At 43.8% G+C, this 20,927-nt stretch overlaps 1 protein-coding gene across 7 annotated transcripts in view; it reads left to right on the top strand.

Annotated features, from left to right (window-relative positions):
* LOC123998658 (septin-9-like) overlaps window positions 1-20,927 on the top strand; it is a 141,861-nt gene that overhangs the window by 92,297 nt on the left and 28,637 nt on the right. For all 7 annotated transcript variants that reach the window (XM_046303734.1, XM_046303737.1, XM_046303735.1 and 4 more), the window contains one exon: window positions 14,242-14,457. In XM_046303734.1, coding sequence (XP_046159690.1) covers window positions 14,242-14,457 — 216 coding nt within the window. The remainder of the gene's footprint in view (window positions 1-14,241; window positions 14,458-20,927) is intronic.

Here is a 20,927-nt window from a genome sequence, read left to right as displayed (position 1 = left end):
TGGAAACATGTGGAAAGAGGCAGATCCTTTTAGTATAGGGTGTGAGACCCTGCTGTGAAGTCGTCTCCGGCCCCTGTTCAAAGTGAAAAGTAGTCCCTGTAGTTAAGATGATGGAGTGATGTGTCTGGAAGGTGGAGATGGATGACTCTATTTTCAGTCGATCTCTTTCATCCTCTCTCTCTTCTTTGATTGCATATTGCTGTTCTTATTGGCTGTCACAGTAAAAGCAGAACTACGGCCCTGCTCTGACAGTGGCTTCCCTCACCCTATGCTTTGTTTAAACATGTTTGAACCCAGCTATTCTCCATAGGCATAGCTCACTGATATCATCAGGCAGTTAAAAATAAGCTGAATAATGCAACCGCTCTTCACCTTTTGAGTCAGTCAGATCTGATCTACACACTAGTTCAAAGGAGCTCTGTTTTCTGGACAGACACCTTGGCTCTTCAACAGCTGCTGATGTGATGCCAGAAAGGTCGTCATTACCTCTACATTCTCGTGTGAGTGTTAGATTCCCAGAGGTATGGTTCTGTCTGTAGACATCCGTTAAGTGAGTCTACTATTATCTACTATTACATATTATTTCTTCACTTCTTCACACCTTGGTCATGCGTTTGCATACCATTATGACGGGTATGACATGTAGCCATGTAATGTATGTCCTTGTCTCCTGAAATGGTATGTATGAGGTCAGTGGTTTTAGTTCTGCAATGGTATGTATGAGATAATGAGGTCAGTGGTTTTAGTTCTGAAATGGTATGTATGAGATAATGAGGTCAGTGGTTTTAGTTCTGAAATGGTATGTATGAGATAATGAGGTCTGTGGTTTTAGTTCTGAAATGGTATGTCGGAGGTCAGTGGTTTTAGTTCTGAAATGGTATGTATTAGATAATGAGGTCAGTGGTTTTAGTTCTGAAATGGTATGTCGGAGGTCAGTGGTTTTAGTTCTGAAATGGTATGTATGAGATAATGAGGTCTGTGGTTTTAGTTCTGAAATGGTATGTATGATATAATGAGGTCTGTGGTTTTAGTTCTGAAATGGTATGTTCAGTGGTTTTAGTTCTGAAATGTTCTGAAATGGTATGTCTCAGTGGTTTTAGTTCTGAAATGGTATGTATGAGATAATGAGGTCTGTGGTTTTAGTTCTGAAATGGTATGTATGAGATAATGAGGTCTGTGGTTTTAGTTCTGAAATGGTATGTATGAGATAATGAGGTCTGTGGTTTTAGTTCTGAAATGGTATGTATGAGATAATGAGGTCTGTGGTTTTAGTTCTGAAATGGGTATGTATTAGATAATGAGGTCAGTGGTTTTAGTTCTGAAATGGTATGTAGGTCAGTGGTTTTAGTTCTGAAATGGTATGTATGAGATAATGAGGTCTGTGGTTTTAGTTCTGAAATGGTATGTATGATATAATGAGGTCTGTGGTTTTAGTTCTGAAATGGTATGTATGAGATAATGAGGTCAGTGGTTTTAGTTCTGAAATGGTATGTCGGAGGTCAGTGGTTTTAGTTCTGAAATGGTATGTATGAGATAATGAGGTCTGTGGTTTTAGTTCTGAAATGGTATGTATGATATAATGAGGTCTGTGGTTTTAGTTCTGAAATGGTATGTATGAGATAATGAGGTCAGTGGTTTTAGTTCTGAAATGGTATGTCGGAGGTCAGTGGTTTTAGTTCTGAAATGGTATGTATGAGATAATGAGGTCTGTGGTTTTAGTTCTGAAATGGTATGTATGATATAATGAGGTCTGTGGTTTTAGTTCTGAAATGGTATGTATGAGATAATGAGGTCAGTGGTTTTAGTTCTGAAATGGTATGTCGGAGGTCAGTGGTTTTAGTTCTGAAATGGTATGTATGAGATAATGAGGTCAGTGGTTTTAGTTCTGAAATGGTATGTATGAGATAATGAGGTCTGTGGTTTTAGTTCCAGTGAAGGACAGTGGAAGAAGGGAAGGGGTGCAGACTGGTGTGTATTTCATAAAACAAGGACGATACATTACATAACATTACTGATACCGACCCAACCAACCATTTATCGAGGGCGTTTTACAGGTATAAATAGCCTTTACTAGAGGAATGTGACGTTTTGAAATGAATTATGTCAACAAATATGGGCGATTTCTAACCGGACAATTGATATCTACAACATTTAAAAATAGTAGCAGTTTAAAGGCCAATATAAACAAGTAACTGATGCACATTGTTATGAATTTAGAATTATCGGGATAATTCAGTAAATGTAGTGTGATATGGATTTTTGTCTATATCTCCCAGCTTTAGTACTTCTGGGATATATGTGTGTGTATAGGGAGGGGTAGAAGGTACTTGATGTGGATTAAGGAGGGGTGCAGAATAGCAGGCTTAGGGAGAGTTGAGGGGTCGGTCATCTCTTTCTGTCTGCAGTGACAGATAGTTTGGGGTCTACTGTTGATCACTGTGCTGATTGAATGATGAACTGGTGTGTGTGTGTGTGTGTGTGTGTGTGTGTGTGTGTGTGTGTGTGTGTGTGTGTGTGTGTGTGTGTGTGTGTGTGTGTGTGTGTGTGTGTGTGTGTGTGTGTGTGTGTGTGTGTGTGTGTGTGTGTGTGTGTGTGTGTGTGTGTTGACTAGGGCCCACTGTATTAAAGGAATGATCGACAGCACAGTGGATGTGTAGAGGTCCTCACACTGAGAGACTGAGTGTCTGTAGACATGTAGTACCAATGTCACTTTGACTGGTATTGACATCTTCCCAGTATCACTTTACTCTGACCAGTATCACTTTACTCTGACCAGACTGTCATGAGATCCATGTAACACATCTAGATGACATCTGTCTGAAGCCTTATTTATTCACTGTATTTATTCACCAAAATGACATCACCTCCATAACACATACTAGGGCTGGGAATTGCCAGGGACCTCACCATACAATATTATCATGAAACTTATGTGCTAATACAATATTTATTGTGATTCTCTCCATTCAGTATGTATTCCGATTCTCTCCATTCAGTATGTATTCCGATTCTCTCCATTCAGTATGTATTCCGATTCTCTCCATTCAGTATGTATTCCGATTCTCTCCATTCAGTATGTATTCAGATTCTTCTCCATTCAGTATGTATTCGATTCTCTCCATTCAGTATGTATTCCGATTCTCTCCATTCAGTATGTATTGTGATTCTCTCCATTCGGTATGTATTCAGTATGATTCTTCTCTCCATTCAGTATGTATTCCGATTTTCTCCATTCAGTATGTATTCGATTCTCTCCATTCGTATGTATTCCGATTCTCTCCATTCAGTATGTATTCCGATTCTCTCCATTCAGTATGTATTCCGATTCTCTCCATTCAGTATGTATTCCGATTCTCTCCATTCAGGTATGTATTCAGTATGATTCTCTCCATTCAGTATGTATTGTGATTCAATTATGATTCCGTGTTCCAAACATATTGCTCACCATATGTCTGCTGAGGGACAAGAGAGCCATGAGAACACGTGTTGATCAGTGATGGAAGTAAAAGTCCAGTCCAGAGGTAACGTGTCGTCATACACCAAGCTGCATGATTTGGGTTGCTAAGGTGTTTTAGTACAACTCTGTTGAAAGCAGTCCTCTCCCTAATTCTCTCCCTGAGGTTATTTCTCTCTCTAGTCGTACCAGTGACTCGGGCAGAGAGGTCAGTCAAAGGTCAGATTCTGGAACCCTGCGCCCCAACACTAGCTGTCAGAGAACAATTCCACACTGATACACTATGACCTCAGCAAAACAAACAACTGGCAGTAACATGACCTGTAATAGGCTACTGCTAATTATTATTTTTTTCACCTTTATTTAACCAGGTAGGCTAGTTGAGAACAAGTTCTCATTTGCAACTGTGACCTGGCCAAGGCAATAAATAGGCCATGGTGGAGAAGTAATTAAACACTGGAATGGTAGATGTGGAGAAGATGAATGTGCAATTAGAGATCCTGGGGTGCAAAGGGGCAAGCTAAATAAATTAATACTGTATGAGGTAGGTAGATAGATGGGCTGTTTACAGATGGGCTATGTACAGGTGCAGTGATCTGTGAGCTGCTTTGACAGGTGCTGCTTAAAGCTGAGGGAGATATGAGTCTCCAACTTCAGAGATTTGTGCAGTTCGTTCCAGTCATTGGCAGCAGAGAACTGGAAGGAAAGACGACCAAAGGAGTAATTGGCTTTGGGGGTGACCAGTGAGATATTCCTGCTGGAGCGCGTGCTACGAGTGGGTGCTGCTATGGTGACCAGTGAGCTGAGATAAGGCAGGGCTTTACCTAGCAGAGACTTGTAGATGACCTGAGCCAGTGGGTTTGGCGACGAGTATGAAGCGAGGGCCAACCAACGAGAGCGTACAGGTCGCAATGGTGGGTAGTATATGGGGCTTTGGTGACAAAACGGATGGCACTGTGATAGACTGCATCCAGTTTGTTGAGTAGAGTGTTGGAGGCTATTTTATAGATGACATCACCAAAGTCGAGGATCGGTAGGATGGTCAGTTTTACTAGGGTATGTTTAGCAGCATGAGTGAAGGATGCTTTGTTGCGATATAGGAAGCCGATTCTAGATTTAATTTAGGATTGGAGATGCTTAATGTGAGTCTGGAAGGAGAGTTTACAGGTTAACCAGACACCTAGGTATTTGTAGTTGTCCACATATTCTAAGTCAGAGCCGCTCAGAGTGGTGATGCTGGACGGGCGAGCAGGTGCGGGCAGTGATCGGTTGAAGAGCATGCATTTAGTTTTCCCTGCATTTGAGAGCAGTTGGAGGCCACGGAAGGAGAGTTGTATGGCATTGAAGTTTGTCTGGAGGGTTGTTAACACAGTCAACACAGTTAATGCTGCTGGCTAATGGCTCGTTCTCTTAGCTTCTCTGAAGAAGGCTCATAGATAATATCATTAGATGGACCTTGATACAATTTACATTAGTCTAATGATGACTGAGGCAGAAACAGAATGGTAACTAGGCAGAAAAGGCAGAAACAGAATGGTAACTAGGTGGAAACAGAATGGTAACTAGGCAGAAAAGGCAGAAACAGAATGGTAACTAGGTGGAAACAGAATGGTAACTAGGCAGAAAAGGCAGAAACAGAATGGTAACTAGGTGGAAACAGAATGGTAACTAGGCAGAAAAGGCAGAAACAGAATGGTAACTAGGTGGAAACAGAATGGTAACTAGGCAGAAAAGGCAGAAACAGAATGGTAACTAGTTGGAAACAGAATGGTAACTAGGCAGAAAAGGCAGAAACAGAATGCTAACTAAGTGGTAACAAAATGGTAAACAGTCAGGCAGGTTACAATTGTGTAGGTTTGGGCTAAAGACGCGTCTTAACTGAAAATGTAAAGATTTTCATTTTGAAGTGGACTCTTTCACTTCCATTTGAAGCTGTCTTGCTAACTCCCATAGTCAAACATGATTGGCATGACAATGGCCATAGTAGTTAGCTATACAGCACATACTGATCTGGGAACAGGCTAAGAGGTGGTGTCGCAGGAGGAATCTACAGTTGGTGTAAAAAGGTCCTGCTCAACATAAGGAGGAAATGGTCCTATGCATACTTTCACCAGACTATGCTGCCTACCTGACCTGACTCTGTGTCTGTGTGCTGATGTTACACAGGTAGATAATATCCCTGTATTGTGTAGGCAGTTAGGGGTCGTTGCGTTGCCTGTTTTCTGTCAGAAACAGTGACAGGTCAGATAATGAGACCGATAACAGCACTGCAGCATGACTGAATGAACCCCTCAACCCCTCTGTCTGTCTAACATCCCTCTGAAACACTCTGACTCCATCACTGGGAGTCTGTGGTAGGTATGGGTGCCGTTTGTCAAGCTACATGTTTTGATGTAGGTTTTATCAGGTCGATGCACATTGTTACAATCTGAAGACGATTACACCTTGAAAATATGTTGGAGTGTTAGAACATGCTCCCTTCGTCGTTTTATTGTCCATACATTTTTAAATGAGTGTCTGAGATTGTGTCGTGTATTGGGCATAGAGATGTGTTTGGTAAACAACTCTACACACACACACACACAGCAGTACATATCCCCAGCATAAGGTGACAACATCTGCATTCACAGCCCTGCGGGGTCGTAGGCCACATTCTCAGGAGACCAGAAATGGAGAGGACCCTGGGAAACGGGCTTGGCTACACAAACACACCCGCATATAAGCACAACACTTCCCCGGTTCATTTTGGGGCTTCTCTTTGGGTCTGGCTAGGGGTTATTTGTACCATAATGCAGAGTAATGCCTGGTCTTACTGGCTGGCCTCCGTACTGCTGTGTCAGCCTCTGTCATATGACGGTGACTCATCATGTGTGCCCTGTACTTGACAATGGCTTCTGTGTCCCCGGATCTGATGGCTCATATGCAGTGTTGATGATGCCAGGCTTTCTTTTATTCTTCACATGCGTTGTCATCTCTTCCCCTCTTTCCTCTTTCCTCTCTTTCCTCCCAGGTTCTTGACCTGAGATTCATAGGAAGAATGAAACCAGGACTCGTCACAACTAGTTGGACTTTCGACTGTTAGAGGAAGTCTGTTTTCTGATTTGTTGATTAATAATAGTTTGGAGTAGAGTATTGAATTTGCTTTAGAAAGGAGCTTATGGACAAAATGTCATTGTGAACATGTAGACTGAGAGATGGCTACTCACTCTGGATATTACCATAAAGCCTTAGACGACAGGCGAACTATCTTCTGCCCTCTTTATGGATCCCTCTTTCTTTCTCTTGTTCTCTCTCATGGGTCTCGGAATGTGGAGAAAAAGTACACTCATAAAAAGGTTTGTGACCAGCACAGTGAGGTTGGAAGTGTTCTAGTTGTAGTGCTTATGAACTTGACCCCCCCCCCTCCCCCCATGTCAGATCAGTTAGGGGAGGAATGATGTCATAAACATATCACTTAATTTGCATAGTCAGCACGTAATTTGCATAGGCATTAATAGTCAGCACTTAATTTGCATAGTCAGCACTTAATTTGCATAGTCAGCACTTCATTTGCATAGTCCCAAGTAGATGTTTTGTTGATGTTCAACTAACTGTCAACATATCGACTAACCGCAGCCCTGACCTTTGATTAACATCATCTGACAAATGGTGAACATATCACATTGGGTTTAAAAACTGAAATAATTAGTGTTTGCACTTATTGGACTAGTTTAGGTAATGTAGTTCTTCCCTGTTTTACAAAATGCTCTCCCTCCTGAAGACACAATGTGCAGTAGATGCAGGGCTAGATTATAGACAGTGTAGGACAGGTGTCAAATATTTTAGGGCCTGTTTGTAGTTAGCTGGCTGTTAAGTGGGAATGCCCCAAGCTATGCATGGAGAGAGTGAATCACATCTATTCAGTCCCCTCTCCACTCTTCTCCTGTCTATTCCTCTCCTCTCTCTGGTACTGGGACTTCTGTCTTTATTTACAGAGCAAAGCAACTGCATACTCTGCAATGACAGACAACATTCTTTATGGGTCATAATTGAAACCAGGAACACAACAATTCCAGTAAATCTGGAAAAGTATTTTTATTTTTTTGTGGGAAATCTAAAAGTATTTTTCTGTGGATTCTTACGAAATGCATGTTTCATGCCAATGTCATATTGAAATGAAGGAAATCTCTATTTAATTTTAGTTTGACACACCCTTTCACAGCAACAACCTGGTTGAAGAGTTTCAAGGGATAGGAGAGCCCACTGGAGTTGGAATCTGGGGATGATTAGATGCCCATAAATGGAGAAGACACATGTCAGTTGTACAACTGACTAGGTATCCCCTTTCCATGATAGAATGATGAGGGCCAGGTTGGGAATTTAGCCATGACATCAGGGTTAACACCCTTACTCTTACAATGAGTGTCACCTAAATAAAGGCATTTTAATGACATGTCCTCTACCATTTGCAGTGCCATGGGATCTTTAATAACCACAGTGAGTCAGGCCATCTGTTTAACATGTTTTATTTTAAATTGAACCTTTATTTATCTAGGCAAGTCAGTTAAGAACAAATTCTTATTTACACTGGCCAAACCCAGACGACGCTGGTCCAATTGGGATTCACAATCATCAGCCGGTTGTAGTGACGCCTCTGGCACTGAGACACAGATTGCCATCCGAAAGACTGCCATCCGAAAGACTGCCATCCGAAAGACTGCCATCCGGTTGCCATCCGAAAGACTGCCATCTGAAAGACTGCCATCTGACTCCATCTGAAAGACTGCCATCTGACTGCCATCTGAAAGACTGCCATCAGAAAGACTGCCATCTGAAAGACTGCCATCTGAAAGACTGCCATCTGAAAGACTGCCAAAGACTGCCATCCGAAAGACTGCCATCCGAAAGACTGCCATCCATCTGAAAGACTGAAAGACTGCTGCATCCGAAAGACTGCCATCCGAAAGACTGCCATCTGAAAGACTGCCATCCGAAAGACTGCCATCCGAAAGACTGCCATCCATCCGAAAGACTGCCATCCGAAAGACTGCCATCCGAAAGACTGCCATCCGAAAGACTGCCATCCGAAAGACTGCCAAAGACTGCCATCCGACTGCCACATCCCATCTCTGCCATCTGAAAGACTGCCATCTGAAAGACTGCCATGAAAGACTGCCATCTGAAAGACTGCCATCCGAAAGACTGCCATAAAGACTGCCATCTGAAAGACTGCCATCTGAAAGACTGCAATCCCATTCAAAAGAGGGATGTAGCCCAGGGAATGATAATTATAGGGATCCATCCATGACAACATATTGCCTCCACAGTGAACCTTATGCTCTCACTGATTGCTGCTGACTGTTACTATTCAACTGACATCTGTTCTACTCTGAAACATTGATAACTCTCCCTACGAATACCCTGTTTATAATGCATTACAATCACATAAAGCTTCATGTGTCATGCATAATGCTTTATAACTACATAGACTGTTCATAACCATTTTATAATTCGAGAGGTAGAGATGAAACAGGATGATCTTCACTTGGACTCATATCTACAATCTGCTTGGCTGACAGTTTGTGGCTTATTAGGTTTGGTTTTATCCTGAAGGTGGTTTTGTTGTCAGCTAGCAAACACAGTGATAATGTCGATGTTGTCCACATTCTGGGAAACCGACTGGAACCATACTCAATGGATGACCTGTTTGTAAAGTTAAGACACACACAACCCTCATCCATTCCTCTGCTTTTCTTGTCTGGTTAACTGGTCCTTCTCTCCCTGTCCCCGTGTGATAATGTGCTGCTAATGTCTCCCAGCTGTTTAGGTGAAATGGCCAACCAGACGTTCTAACTAATGAAAGGGTCAAGGGTCATTTCAGATTTATAGGGTCATTTTCCAAAAAGCACTCAGACACCCATGTTTCGGCGCTGCACAGCAGGTCAAGACATCCCTGAATAACAATAACGACATCCAATCAGTTCCATGTTATGCACTTTGGCAAGACATATTGGCTGACATACTGTAGAGCCCTCAAACTCAACTCTGGACCTCGAAGCCAGTTTCACTGCTTTTTTTCCATTGTTCCCCTCGAACCAGGGACTGACTTACACCTGGAACACCAGGGGTGTGCATTTAATTATCAGGTAGAACAGAAAACCAGCAGGGATTTGATCGTGGTTAAACAAAGGCTACATTTACTTCACAAAGTTGCACAACGTTTTAGCAGTGTAGTCAGACAGAAAGGTTGTCTGGCCCTCTTGTATGTGCTGTTGGTTGGTAGTGTACCTAGTGTCATCGGGTTCATGAGCTGTCAACGTACAAAGCTAGGGTTGTTAGAATCCTTCGTGATACTGGTATCGTCCCAGCCCTAATCCCTGCATCGTTCCTACAGTGTCACCCTCTAAACCCTCCAAACTAGACGTTTCTTAATAACCAGGAATGGGAGATTAGTGTGTGTTTCTATTTACTTCTTGGTAAACAGGCCCAAACACAGCCAAGACGTACCCAGCTCTCTGGCTCCCTGTAGAGGGAACAGACAGGTACATGTATGGCCCATCCTCCCAAAGGGTGCTGCAGTGTCCCCTGTAGAGGGAACAGACAGGTGTATGGCCCATCTCCCAAAGGGTAGTGTCCCCTGTAGGGAACAGACATGTACATGTATGGCCCATCCTCCCAAAGGGTTGCTGCAGTGTCCCCTGTAGAGGGAACAGACAGGTACATGTATGGCCCATCCTCCCAAAGGGTTGCTGCTGTCCCCTGTAGTGTCCCATCTGGGTTGCTGCAGTGAGGGAACAGACAGGTACATGTATGGCCCATCCTCCCAAAGGGTGCTGCAGTGTCCCCTGTAGAGGGAACAGACAGGTACATGTATGGCCCATCCTCCCAAAGGGTTGCTGCAGTGTCCCCTGTAGAGGGAACAGACAGGTAGTATGGCCCATCCTCCCAAAGAACAGACAGGTACATGTATGGCCCATCCTCCCAAAGGGTTGCTGCAGTGTCCCCTGTAGAGGGAAGACAGGTACATGGGCCCATCCCCATCCTCCCAAAGGGTTGCTGCAGTGTCCCCTGTAGTGTCCCATCCTCCCAAAGGGTTGCTGCAGTGTCCCCTGTAGAGGGAACAGACAGGTACATGTATGGCCCATCCTCCCAAAGGGTTGCTGCAGTGTCCCCTGTAGAGGGAACAGACAGGTACATGTATGGCCCATCCTCCCAAAGGGGTGCTGCAGTGTCCCCTGTAGAGGGAACAGACAGGTACATGTATGGCCCATCCTCCCAAAGGGTGCTGCAGTGTCCCCTGTAGAGGGAACAGATGGGTATCATGTATGGCCTGTGACATCCTCCCAAAGGGGTGCTGCAGTGTCCCCTGATGCTAAGGGAAAGGGCTGAGTAGTGACTCTACTTGGGATGGACACTGCATCGTCTTGTCTCTGTAACCATGGAGATGAGCCATTGCACTTCACCTCACTCAAAGAGTCTTTTACATCAGTCAGAGCCTTTTGTAAGTAACTCTGTTTACAGTACGTGACTGGCATGTGAGGTTAGCTGGATATATAGTACCAGTCAACAGTTTGGACACACCTACTCATTCAAGGGGTTTTCTTTATTTTACTATTTTCTGCATTGTAGAATAATAGTGAAGACATCAAAACTATGAAATAACAAATAACACAATAATGTTGTAACCAAAAAGGTGTTAAACAAATATTTAATATTTGAGATTCTTCAAAGTAGCCACCCTTTGCCTTGATGACAGCTTTGCACACTCTTGGCATTCTCACAACCAGCTTCATGAGGTAGTCACCTGGAATGCATTTCAATTAACAGGGGTATCTTTCTATAAGTTATTTTGTGGAATTTCCTTCCTTAATGTGTTTGAGCCAATCAGTTGTGTTGTAACAAGGTAGGGGTGGTATACAGAAGACAGCACTATTTGGTAAAAGACCAAAGTCCATATTATGGCAAGAACCGCTCAAATAAGCAAAGAGAAACAACAGTCTATCATTACTTTGACATGAAGGTCAGTCTATCCGGAAAATGTCAAGAACTTTGAATGTTTCTTTAAGTGCATGCGGTTGCAAAAACCATCAGGCGCTATGATGAAACTGGCTCTCATGAGGATCACCACAGGAAAGGAAGACCCAGAGGTACCTCTGCTACAGAGGATAAGTTCATAAGAGTTACCAGCCTCAGAAAATGCAGCCCAAATAAATGCTTCACAGAGTTCAAGTAACAGACACATCTCAACATCAACTGTTCAGAGGAGACTGAGTGAATCAGGCCTTCATGGTCGAATTGCTGCAAAGAAACCACTAATAAAGGACACCAATAAGAAGAGACTTGCTTGGGCCAAGAAACACGAGCAATAGACTTTAGACCAGTGGAAATCTGTCCTTTGGTCAGAGTCTAAATTTGAGATTTTTGGTTCCAACTGCCGTGTCTTTGTGAGAGGCAGAGTAGCTACCCCATCTGGTTTGCGCTTAGTGGGACTATCATTTGTTTTTCAACAGGACAATAACCCAACACACCTCCAGGCTGTGTAAGGGCTATTTGACCAAGAAGGAGAGTGATGGAGTGCTGCATCAGATGACCTGGCCTCCACAATCACCAGACCTCAACCCAAATGAGATGGGTTGGACCGCGGAGTGAAGGAAAAGCCGCTAAGAAGTGCTCAGCATTTGGGAACTCCTTCAAGACTGTTGGAAAAGCATTCCAGGTGAAGAATTGGTTCCTGGTTGAGAGTGCCCAGAGTGCTCAAAGCTGTCATCAAGGCAAAGGGTGGCTACTAATCTCAAATATATGTTGATATGTTAAACACTTTGTTGGTTACTACATGATTCCGTATGTGGTATTTCATAGTTTTGATGTCTTCACTATTATTCTACAATGTAGAAAATAGTCCAAATAAAGAAAAACCCTGTACTGTACTGTAGATAGCCTGGTAACCATGTCTGTTTGTGCTTCAGCCAACTCCTCAGTAATCCTCTCTCCTACTGTATGCCATGACAACACACATGACAGAAGAGTTGGCTGAAGCACGAACATTCTGGTCACCAGATCTATCTATGACCAACCACCCTCCTATATGCCAGTCAAGAACAGTAAGCGCAGGGTAGAGCCAGGTATTAGAAGTTACAATAGTGTCATGTTGATCCGTATTATTCTGTACCTGTTGCAGTGGAAACTACTAGAGGAGAGGGGGACTGGTGTCTGGACCAGGATGGGGAAGTGGTTTAGAGGCCAGTTGGAGCTAGTTCCCTATAGGCTAGGTGTGTCTCTAACTCTGCCCGTTTCTATAGAAACATTTACTTTGACATCATACTCAATTCACAAGACTTTTCCTTTGAAAACGGACTGGTATCAAGTGTTCTGTGAACAAGATATACCAGCCTATTATCTTCCTACCAGAACCTAGTGTAGTAGTCTTTACAGTGAACTCTGGGATTTTCCTGAGTTTCTCTCTTCAGTGTTGTTGTTATCGGAGTTGTAACTAGCTGGAGGGAGGGGGGATGGAATCTTGATGGCTGTAAAATTCTTGGCAGCCTGCCCTTGTGGCTCCAAGAGAGGAGCTGACTGTCCTCCTCGTGTGTGTGTGTGTGTGTGTGTGTGTGTGTGTGTGTGTGTGTGTGTGTGTGTGTGTGTGTGTGTGTGTGTGTGTGTGTGTGTGTGTGTGTGTGTGTGTGTGTGTGTGTGTGTGTGTGTGTGTGTGTGTGTGTGTGTGTGTGTGTGTGTGTGTGTGTGTGTGTGTGTGTGTGTCAGTCATCCTTAATAGCACTGTTGATTCCAGAGTTGTGAGTAGGTCAGGTTTCAGGTTTTCACTCTCTCATCATCAGCAGGACACACCATATTAAACAATATGCCTGGTGATCAGACACCACCCAGCGTACATAGTTAACTTGAGTTAGAATCTGCAGGGATTTCCTCCTGTAACTCAGAATATTATTCTATGAATGTATAGGAGTCCTGCGGTGGTCAGACAAACATGTACTGTGTATCTAACCCTCAGTAGAGACTGTTTACTTCAATATGACTGTTGAGTAAGTGTGTGACTGCAGAAGGTCCCGGGTGGTGCTGAAACACGGTTGGTTCAGTACTTCAGAAGGATCTGGGTGGTGCTGAAACACGGTTGGTTCAGTACTGCAGAAGGCTCTGGGTGGTGCTGAAACACGGTTGGTTCAGTACTGCAGAAGGTCCCGGGTGGTGCTGAAACACGGTTGGTTCAGTACTTCAGAAGGCCCCGGTTGGTGCTGAAACACGGTTGGTTCAGTACTATGTGGAAGGGTTCTTTACATTTCCTTAGTTTATGGTCCGCTGTCTACACCTGGTTCAGTAATAACAACTTTTCCACTGTCTGCTCCAACACACACACACACCACAGGTAGTTGTCCTGGGGTGCTCAGCTGTCTGTTAGTATTAGCAGGGCTTTGGCCCAGGTTTGGTCCTAATGTATGGATATTTGTTCAGGCTCGTGTGGGGTCCAGGTCTAGCTAGGTTATGTCTAGCTAGTAACTAACTCCTCACAGCTGTGTAGAAAACCATCCTTCCAACTCCTTCACTTGTTTCTGATGACACAGCAATATGGTTCTGCTATATGTTTAGTGTAGTATACTAACTGTATAAGTCGGTTACTTGAATGTATAAGGTTTTTGTTATCTTGCTACTTTAAATTATTTTCTTTATTTCACAGTAGGAATCTCATGTAATGTGTCCAGTATGTTTCAAATATACATGATCACACGAGAGGAAATAAATGGTTAATCCACTTGTACTGACATGTATTTCTCTCTCCCTCTCTCCTCTCTCCTCAGAGGTCACTACCAGCTACAGCAGTAGAGCCATGTCTGAGGTGGCCGTGTCCGAGATGATGATGCCACCCCCGGCGGTGCCCGCAGCGTGCCAGGTGGAGAAGACTGTGCCAGGTCCTGGCATGGGGGACTTCAGCTATGTGGGCATCGATGCCATCCTGGAACAGATGCGGAGGAAGGCCATGAAACAGGGCTTCGAGCTCAACATCATGGTAGTGGGTGAGTTAACATGGAGAGAGAGAACACACCCACACAAACAGATCAACATCATGGTAGTGGGTGAGTTAACATGGAGAGAGAGAACACACCCACACAAACAGATCAACATCATGGTAGTGGGTGAGTTAACATGGAGAGAGAGAACACACCCACACAAACAGATCAACATCATGGTAGTGGGTGAGTTAACATGGAGAGAGAGAACACACCCACACAAACAGATCAACATCATGGTAGTGGGTGAGTTAACATGGAGAGAGAGAACACACCCACACAAACAGATCAACATCATGGTAGTGGGTGAGTTAACATGGAGAGAGAGAACACACCCACACAAACAGATCAACATCATGGTAGTGGGTGAGTTAACATGGAGAGAGAGAACACACCCACACAAACAGATCAACATCATGGTAGTGGGTGAGTTAACATGGAGAGAGAGAACACACCCACACAAACAGATCAACATCATGGTAGTGGGTGAGTTAACATGGAGAGAGAGAACACACCCACACAAACAGATCAACATCATGGTAGTGGGTGAGTTAACATGGAGAGAGAGAACACACCCACACAAACAGATCAACATCATGGTAGTGGGTGAGTTAACATGGAGAGAGAGAACACACCCACACAAACAGATCAACATCATGGTAGTGGGTGAGTTAACATGGAGAGAGAGAACACACCCACACAAACAGATCAACATCATGGTAGTGGGTGAGTTAACATGGAGAGAGAGAACACACCCACACAAACAGATCAACATCATGGTAGTGGGTGAGTTAACATGGAGAGAGAGAACACACCCACACAAACAGATCAACATCATGGTAGTGGGTGAGTTAACATGGAGAGAGAGAACACACCCACACAAACAGATCAACATCATGGTAGTGGGTGAGTTAACATGGAGAGAGAGAACACACCCACACAAACAGATCAACATCATGGTAGTGGGTGAGTTAACATGGAGAGAGAGAACACACCCACACAAACAGATCAACATCATGGTAGTGGGTGAGTTAACATGGAGAGAGAGAACACACCCACACAAACAGATCAACATCATGGTAGTGGGTGAGTTAACATGGAGAGAGAGAACACACCCACACAAACAGATCAACATCATGGTAGTGGGTGAGTTAACATGGAGAGAGAGAACACACCCACACAAACAGATCAACATCATGGTAGTGGGTGAGTTAACATGGAGAGAGAGAACACACCCACACAAACAGATCAACATCATGGTAGTGGGTGAGTTAACATGGAGAGAGAGAACACACCCACACAAACAGATCAACATCATGGTAGTGGGTGAGTTAACATGGAGAGAGAGAACACACCCACACAAACAGATCAACATCATGGTAGTGGGTGAGTTAACATGGAGAGAGAGAACACACCCACACAAACAGATCAACATCATGGTAGTGGGTGAGTTAACATGGAGAGAGAGAACACACCCACACAAACAGATCAACATCATGGTAGTGGGTGAGTTAACATGGAGAGAGAGAAACACACCCACACAAACAGATCAACATCATGGTAGTGGGTGAGTTAACATGGAGAGAGAGAACACACCCACACAAACAGATCAACATCATGGTAGTGGGTGAGTTAACATGGAGAGAGAGAACACACCCACACAAACAGATCAACATCATGGTAGTGGGTGAGTTAACATGGAGAGAGAGAACACACCCACACAAACAGATCAACATCATGGTAGTGGGTGAGTTAACATGGAGAGAGAGAACACACCCGGCACAAACAGATCAACATCATGGTAGTGGGTGAGTTAACATGGAGAGAGAGAACACACCCACACAAACAGATCAACATCATGGTAGTGGGTGAGTTAACATGGAGAGAGAGACACACACCCACACAAACAGATCAACATCATGGTAGTGGGTGAGTTAACATGGAGAGAGAGAACACACCCACACAAACAGACAACATCATGGTAGTGGAGTTAACATGAGTTAACATGGAGAGTGGTTGAGAACATGAAGAACACACCCACACAAACAGATCAACATCATGGTAGTGGGTGAGTTAACATGGAGAGAGAGAACACACCCACACAAACAGATCAACATCATGGTAGTGGGTGAGTTAACATGGAGAGAGAGAACACACCCGCACAAACAGATCAACATCATGGTAGTGGTTGAGTTAACATGGAGAGAGAGAACACACCCACACAAACAGAAACATCATGGTAGTGGGTGAGTTAACATGGAGAGAGAGAACACACCCGCACAAACAGATCAACATCATGGTAGTGGTTGAGTTAACATGGAGAGAGAGAACACACCCACACAAACAGATCAACATCATGGTAGTGGGTGAGTTAACATGGAGAGAGAGAACACACCCACACAAACAGATCAACATCATGGTAGTGGTTGAGTTAACATGGAGAGAGAGAACACACCCACACAAACAGATCAACATCATGGTAGTGGGTGAGTTAACATGGAGAGAGAGAACACACCACCCCAAACAGATCAACATCATGGTAGTGGGTGAGTTAACATGGAGAGAGAGAACACACCCACACAAACAGATCAACATCATGGTAGTGGTTGAGTTAACATGGAGAGAGAGAAACACACCCACACAAACAGATCAACATCATGGTAGTGGGTGAGTTAACATGGAGAGAGAGAACACACCCACACAAACAGATCAACATCATGGTAGTGGGTGAGTTAACATGGAGAGAGAGAACACACCCACACAAACAGATCAACATCATGGTAGTGGGTGAGTTAACATGGAGAGAGAGAACACACCCGCACAAACAGATCAACATTATGGTAGTGGGTGAGTTAACATGGAGAGAGAGAACACACCCACACAAACAGATCAACATCATGGTAGTGGGTGAGTTAACATGGAGAGAGAACACACCCACACAAACAGATCAACATCATGGTAGTGGGTGAGTTAACATGGAGAGAGAGAACACACCCACACAAACAGATCAACATCATGGTAGTGGGTGAGTTAACATGGAGAGAGAGAACACACCCACACAAACAGATCAACATCATGGTAGTGGGTGAGTTAACATGGAGAGAGAGAACACACCCACACAAACAGATCAAATTCAATCAATCATATTTATTTTATAAAGCCCTTTTTACGTCGGCTGTGCTTTACAAATCAGCCGAAAACCTAAACGAGCAAGCAATGCAAATGCCACACACACACACACACACACACACACACACACACACACACACACACACACACACACACACACACACACACACACACACACACACACACACACACACACACACACACACACACACACACACACACACAGCACAACATCATGGTAGTGGGTGAGTTAACATGGTGAGAGACGAATGCATGTGTACTGTATATGATAATTTACATCAAATGAGCTGAAGATCCTGGTCTGCTGTTATCCAGCCTGAAGAAACACAGGCCAGAAGGTGGTGGTGTGTGATAGGGACCAGGCTGTGTTTACGGTGAGAGGCTGAGTTAATGTTATCCTCTCCTGGGTTATTCAAGGAGGATATATCTCTAATTTAACAAGAGGATCTCTCTAATTAAGAACGCTCTCATTTTCACACACATTTACCCCCCCCACACACACACACACACACACACACAGCCTTTTGACACTCCCACCATACTGACACTCCCTCATCAGTGTGTGAAGGCTCCTTTTAAAACGGTATATTTTTACAACACACACTCCTTCCTTCACCAGAGACCAGCCCCTATAAAACCCCTTTGCCATGCTGTCTCCACACCACGTCTCCATTTGATGTCGCGACTATCAGTCTGCTCTGTGGGTTCTTTCCTTCCGTGGATAAAACGGCTCACACTACAGCCTACAGGGGTACTTCAAGGAAGGAGGATGCAGACTCATCCATGGAAAAGAAAATCCAAAACGACCACTTAGTCTCCTGCAGTGTTAATGTGCACTCAGGTGTAATTAGTCATTTAAGTCTGGCTGTGAGAACAGAGCTGTAGGGAAGGAGACAGAATACAGGACGTTAGGTTCATGTTTCAATCTCTCTGCGACAGACTACTCTGGTATATAATAAGGGTACTGAACAAAAATATAAATGCAACAATTTCTACGATTTTACCGAGTTACAGTTCATATAAGGAGATCAGTCAATTGAAATAAATTCAATAGGCCCTAATCTATGGATTTCACGACTGGGCAGGGGCACAGGCATGGTTGGGCCTTGGGGGGCGTAGGCCCACTCACTTGGTAGCCAGGCCCACTCACTGGAGAGCTAGCCCCAGCCAATCAGAATGAGTTTTTCTCCACAAAAGGGCTTTATTACTGACAGAAATACTCCTCAGCACCAATCCCGCAGGTGAAGAAGCCGGATGTGGAGGTTCTGGGCTGGCGTGGTTACTTGTGGTCTGTGGTTGGTAGACCGGTTGAATGTATTGCCAAATTCTGAAAAATGACATCAGTTGCAGCTTATGGTAGAAAAATGAAAATTCAATTCTCTGGCAACAGCTCTGGTGAACATTCCTGCAGTCAGCATGCCAATTGCACACTCCCCTCAATTTGACACATCTGTGGCATTGTGTTGTGTGACAAAACTGCACATTTTATAGTGGCCTTTTGTTGTCCCCAACACAAGGTGCACATGTGTAATTATCATGCTTTTTAATCAGCTTATTGATATGCCACACCTTTCAGGTGGATGAATTATCTTGATAAAGGAGAAATTCTCACTAAAAGGGATGGATGTAAACAAATTGGGGCACAAAATTTGAGAGAAATAAGCTAAAAAAGCTTGCGAATGGAAAATGTTTGATTTTTGTTCAGTGTGTATTATACAGAGGATATATAGAAAGGAAAAGAAAAGTACACTACACTCCTCTCACATCATTCATGTCTCATCATAATCCTCCATACTGTATAGTGGTGTGTCCTATATAGAACTGTCTCATCATAATCCTCCATACTGTATAGTGGTGTGTCCTATATAGAACTGTCTCATCATAATCCTGTATAGTGGTGTCCTATATAGAACTGTCTCATCATAATCCTCCATACTGTATAGTGGTGTGTCAGTATAAAGGTCAGTATACAGTAGTTCCACTGAGTGGGACACATCTACATGGCTGAAGAACTACTTTTCTGTACTGGAAGTGGGTGCAGTGGGTGGGGTCATGAGGGGGTTGAGGGGTGAGGCAGTGCCCAGGGTTAGTGTCTGTTCTCTCTCTCTGTGATGTGGAGTCTGCCGACAAAATCTACATTCCTCTCACATTCCCCTGTGGTCGGCCCTGGTGTCCTGGATACAGAGCTCGGCAACCTGCCACCCATTCAGCTCAGGGCTGACTGTAGGCTACGCCATTGTGTGTGTGAGTGTATATTGTCAATTTGGAAGACCCATTTGTGACCAAGCTTTAACTTCCTGACTTATGTCTTGAGATGTTGCTTCAATATATCCATGTAATTTTCCTTCCTCATGCTGCCATCTATTTTGTGAAGTGCACCGGTCCCTCCTGCAGCAAAGCACCCCCACAACATGATGCTGCCACCCCCGTGCGTCACGGCTGGGATGGTGTTCTTCGGCTTGCAAGCCTCTCCCATTTTCCTCCAAACATAACAATTGTCATCAGTTCTATTTTTGTTTCATCAGACCAGAGGACATTTCTCCAAAAAGCACGTTCTTTGTCCCCATGTGCAGTTGCAAACTGTAGTCTGGCTTTTTTATGGCGGCTTTGGAGCAGTGGCTTCTTCCTTGCTGAGTGGCCTTTCAGATTATGTCGATGTAGGACTCATTTTACTGTGGATACTTTTGTACCTGTTTCCTCCAGCATCTTCACAAGGTCCTTTGCTGTTGTTCTTGGATTGATTTGCACTTTTCACACCAAAGTACATTCATCTCTAGGAGACAGAACGCGTCTCTTTCCTGAGTGGTATGACGGCTGCGTGGTCCCATGGTGTTTATACTTGCGTACTATTGTTTGTACAGATTAACGTGGTACCTTCAGGTGCTTGGAAATTGCTCCCAAGGACGAACCAGACTTGTGGAGGTCTACAATTATTATCTGAGGTCTTGGCTGATTTCCTTTTGATTTTCTCATGATGTCAAGCAAAGAGGCATACATACACCGTTACACCTCAAATTGACTCAAAATATGTTAATTAGCCTATCAGAAGCTTCTAAAGCCATGACATTTTCTGGAATTTTCCAAGCTGTTTAAAGGCACAGTCAACTTAGTGTTTGTAAACTTCTGACCCACTGGAGTTGTGATACAGTGAATTATATGTAAAATAATCTGTCTGTAAACAATTGTTGGAAAAATGTGTGTGTGTGTGTTCTACCGTTCAAGTTTGGAGTCACTTAGAAATGTCCTTGTTTTAGAAAAAAAAGCACAAAAAAACTGATCAGAAATACAGTGTAGATATTGTTAATGTTGTAAATGACTATTGTAGC

The sequence above is a fragment of the Oncorhynchus gorbuscha genome, linkage group LG16, assembly GCF_021184085.1.
Source record: "Oncorhynchus gorbuscha isolate QuinsamMale2020 ecotype Even-year linkage group LG16, OgorEven_v1.0, whole genome shotgun sequence".
Lineage (NCBI taxonomy): Eukaryota > Metazoa > Chordata > Actinopteri > Salmoniformes > Salmonidae > Oncorhynchus > Oncorhynchus gorbuscha.
Note: the sequence above shows the minus strand (reverse complement) of the source record. Positions and strands in the feature narration are given on the sequence as shown.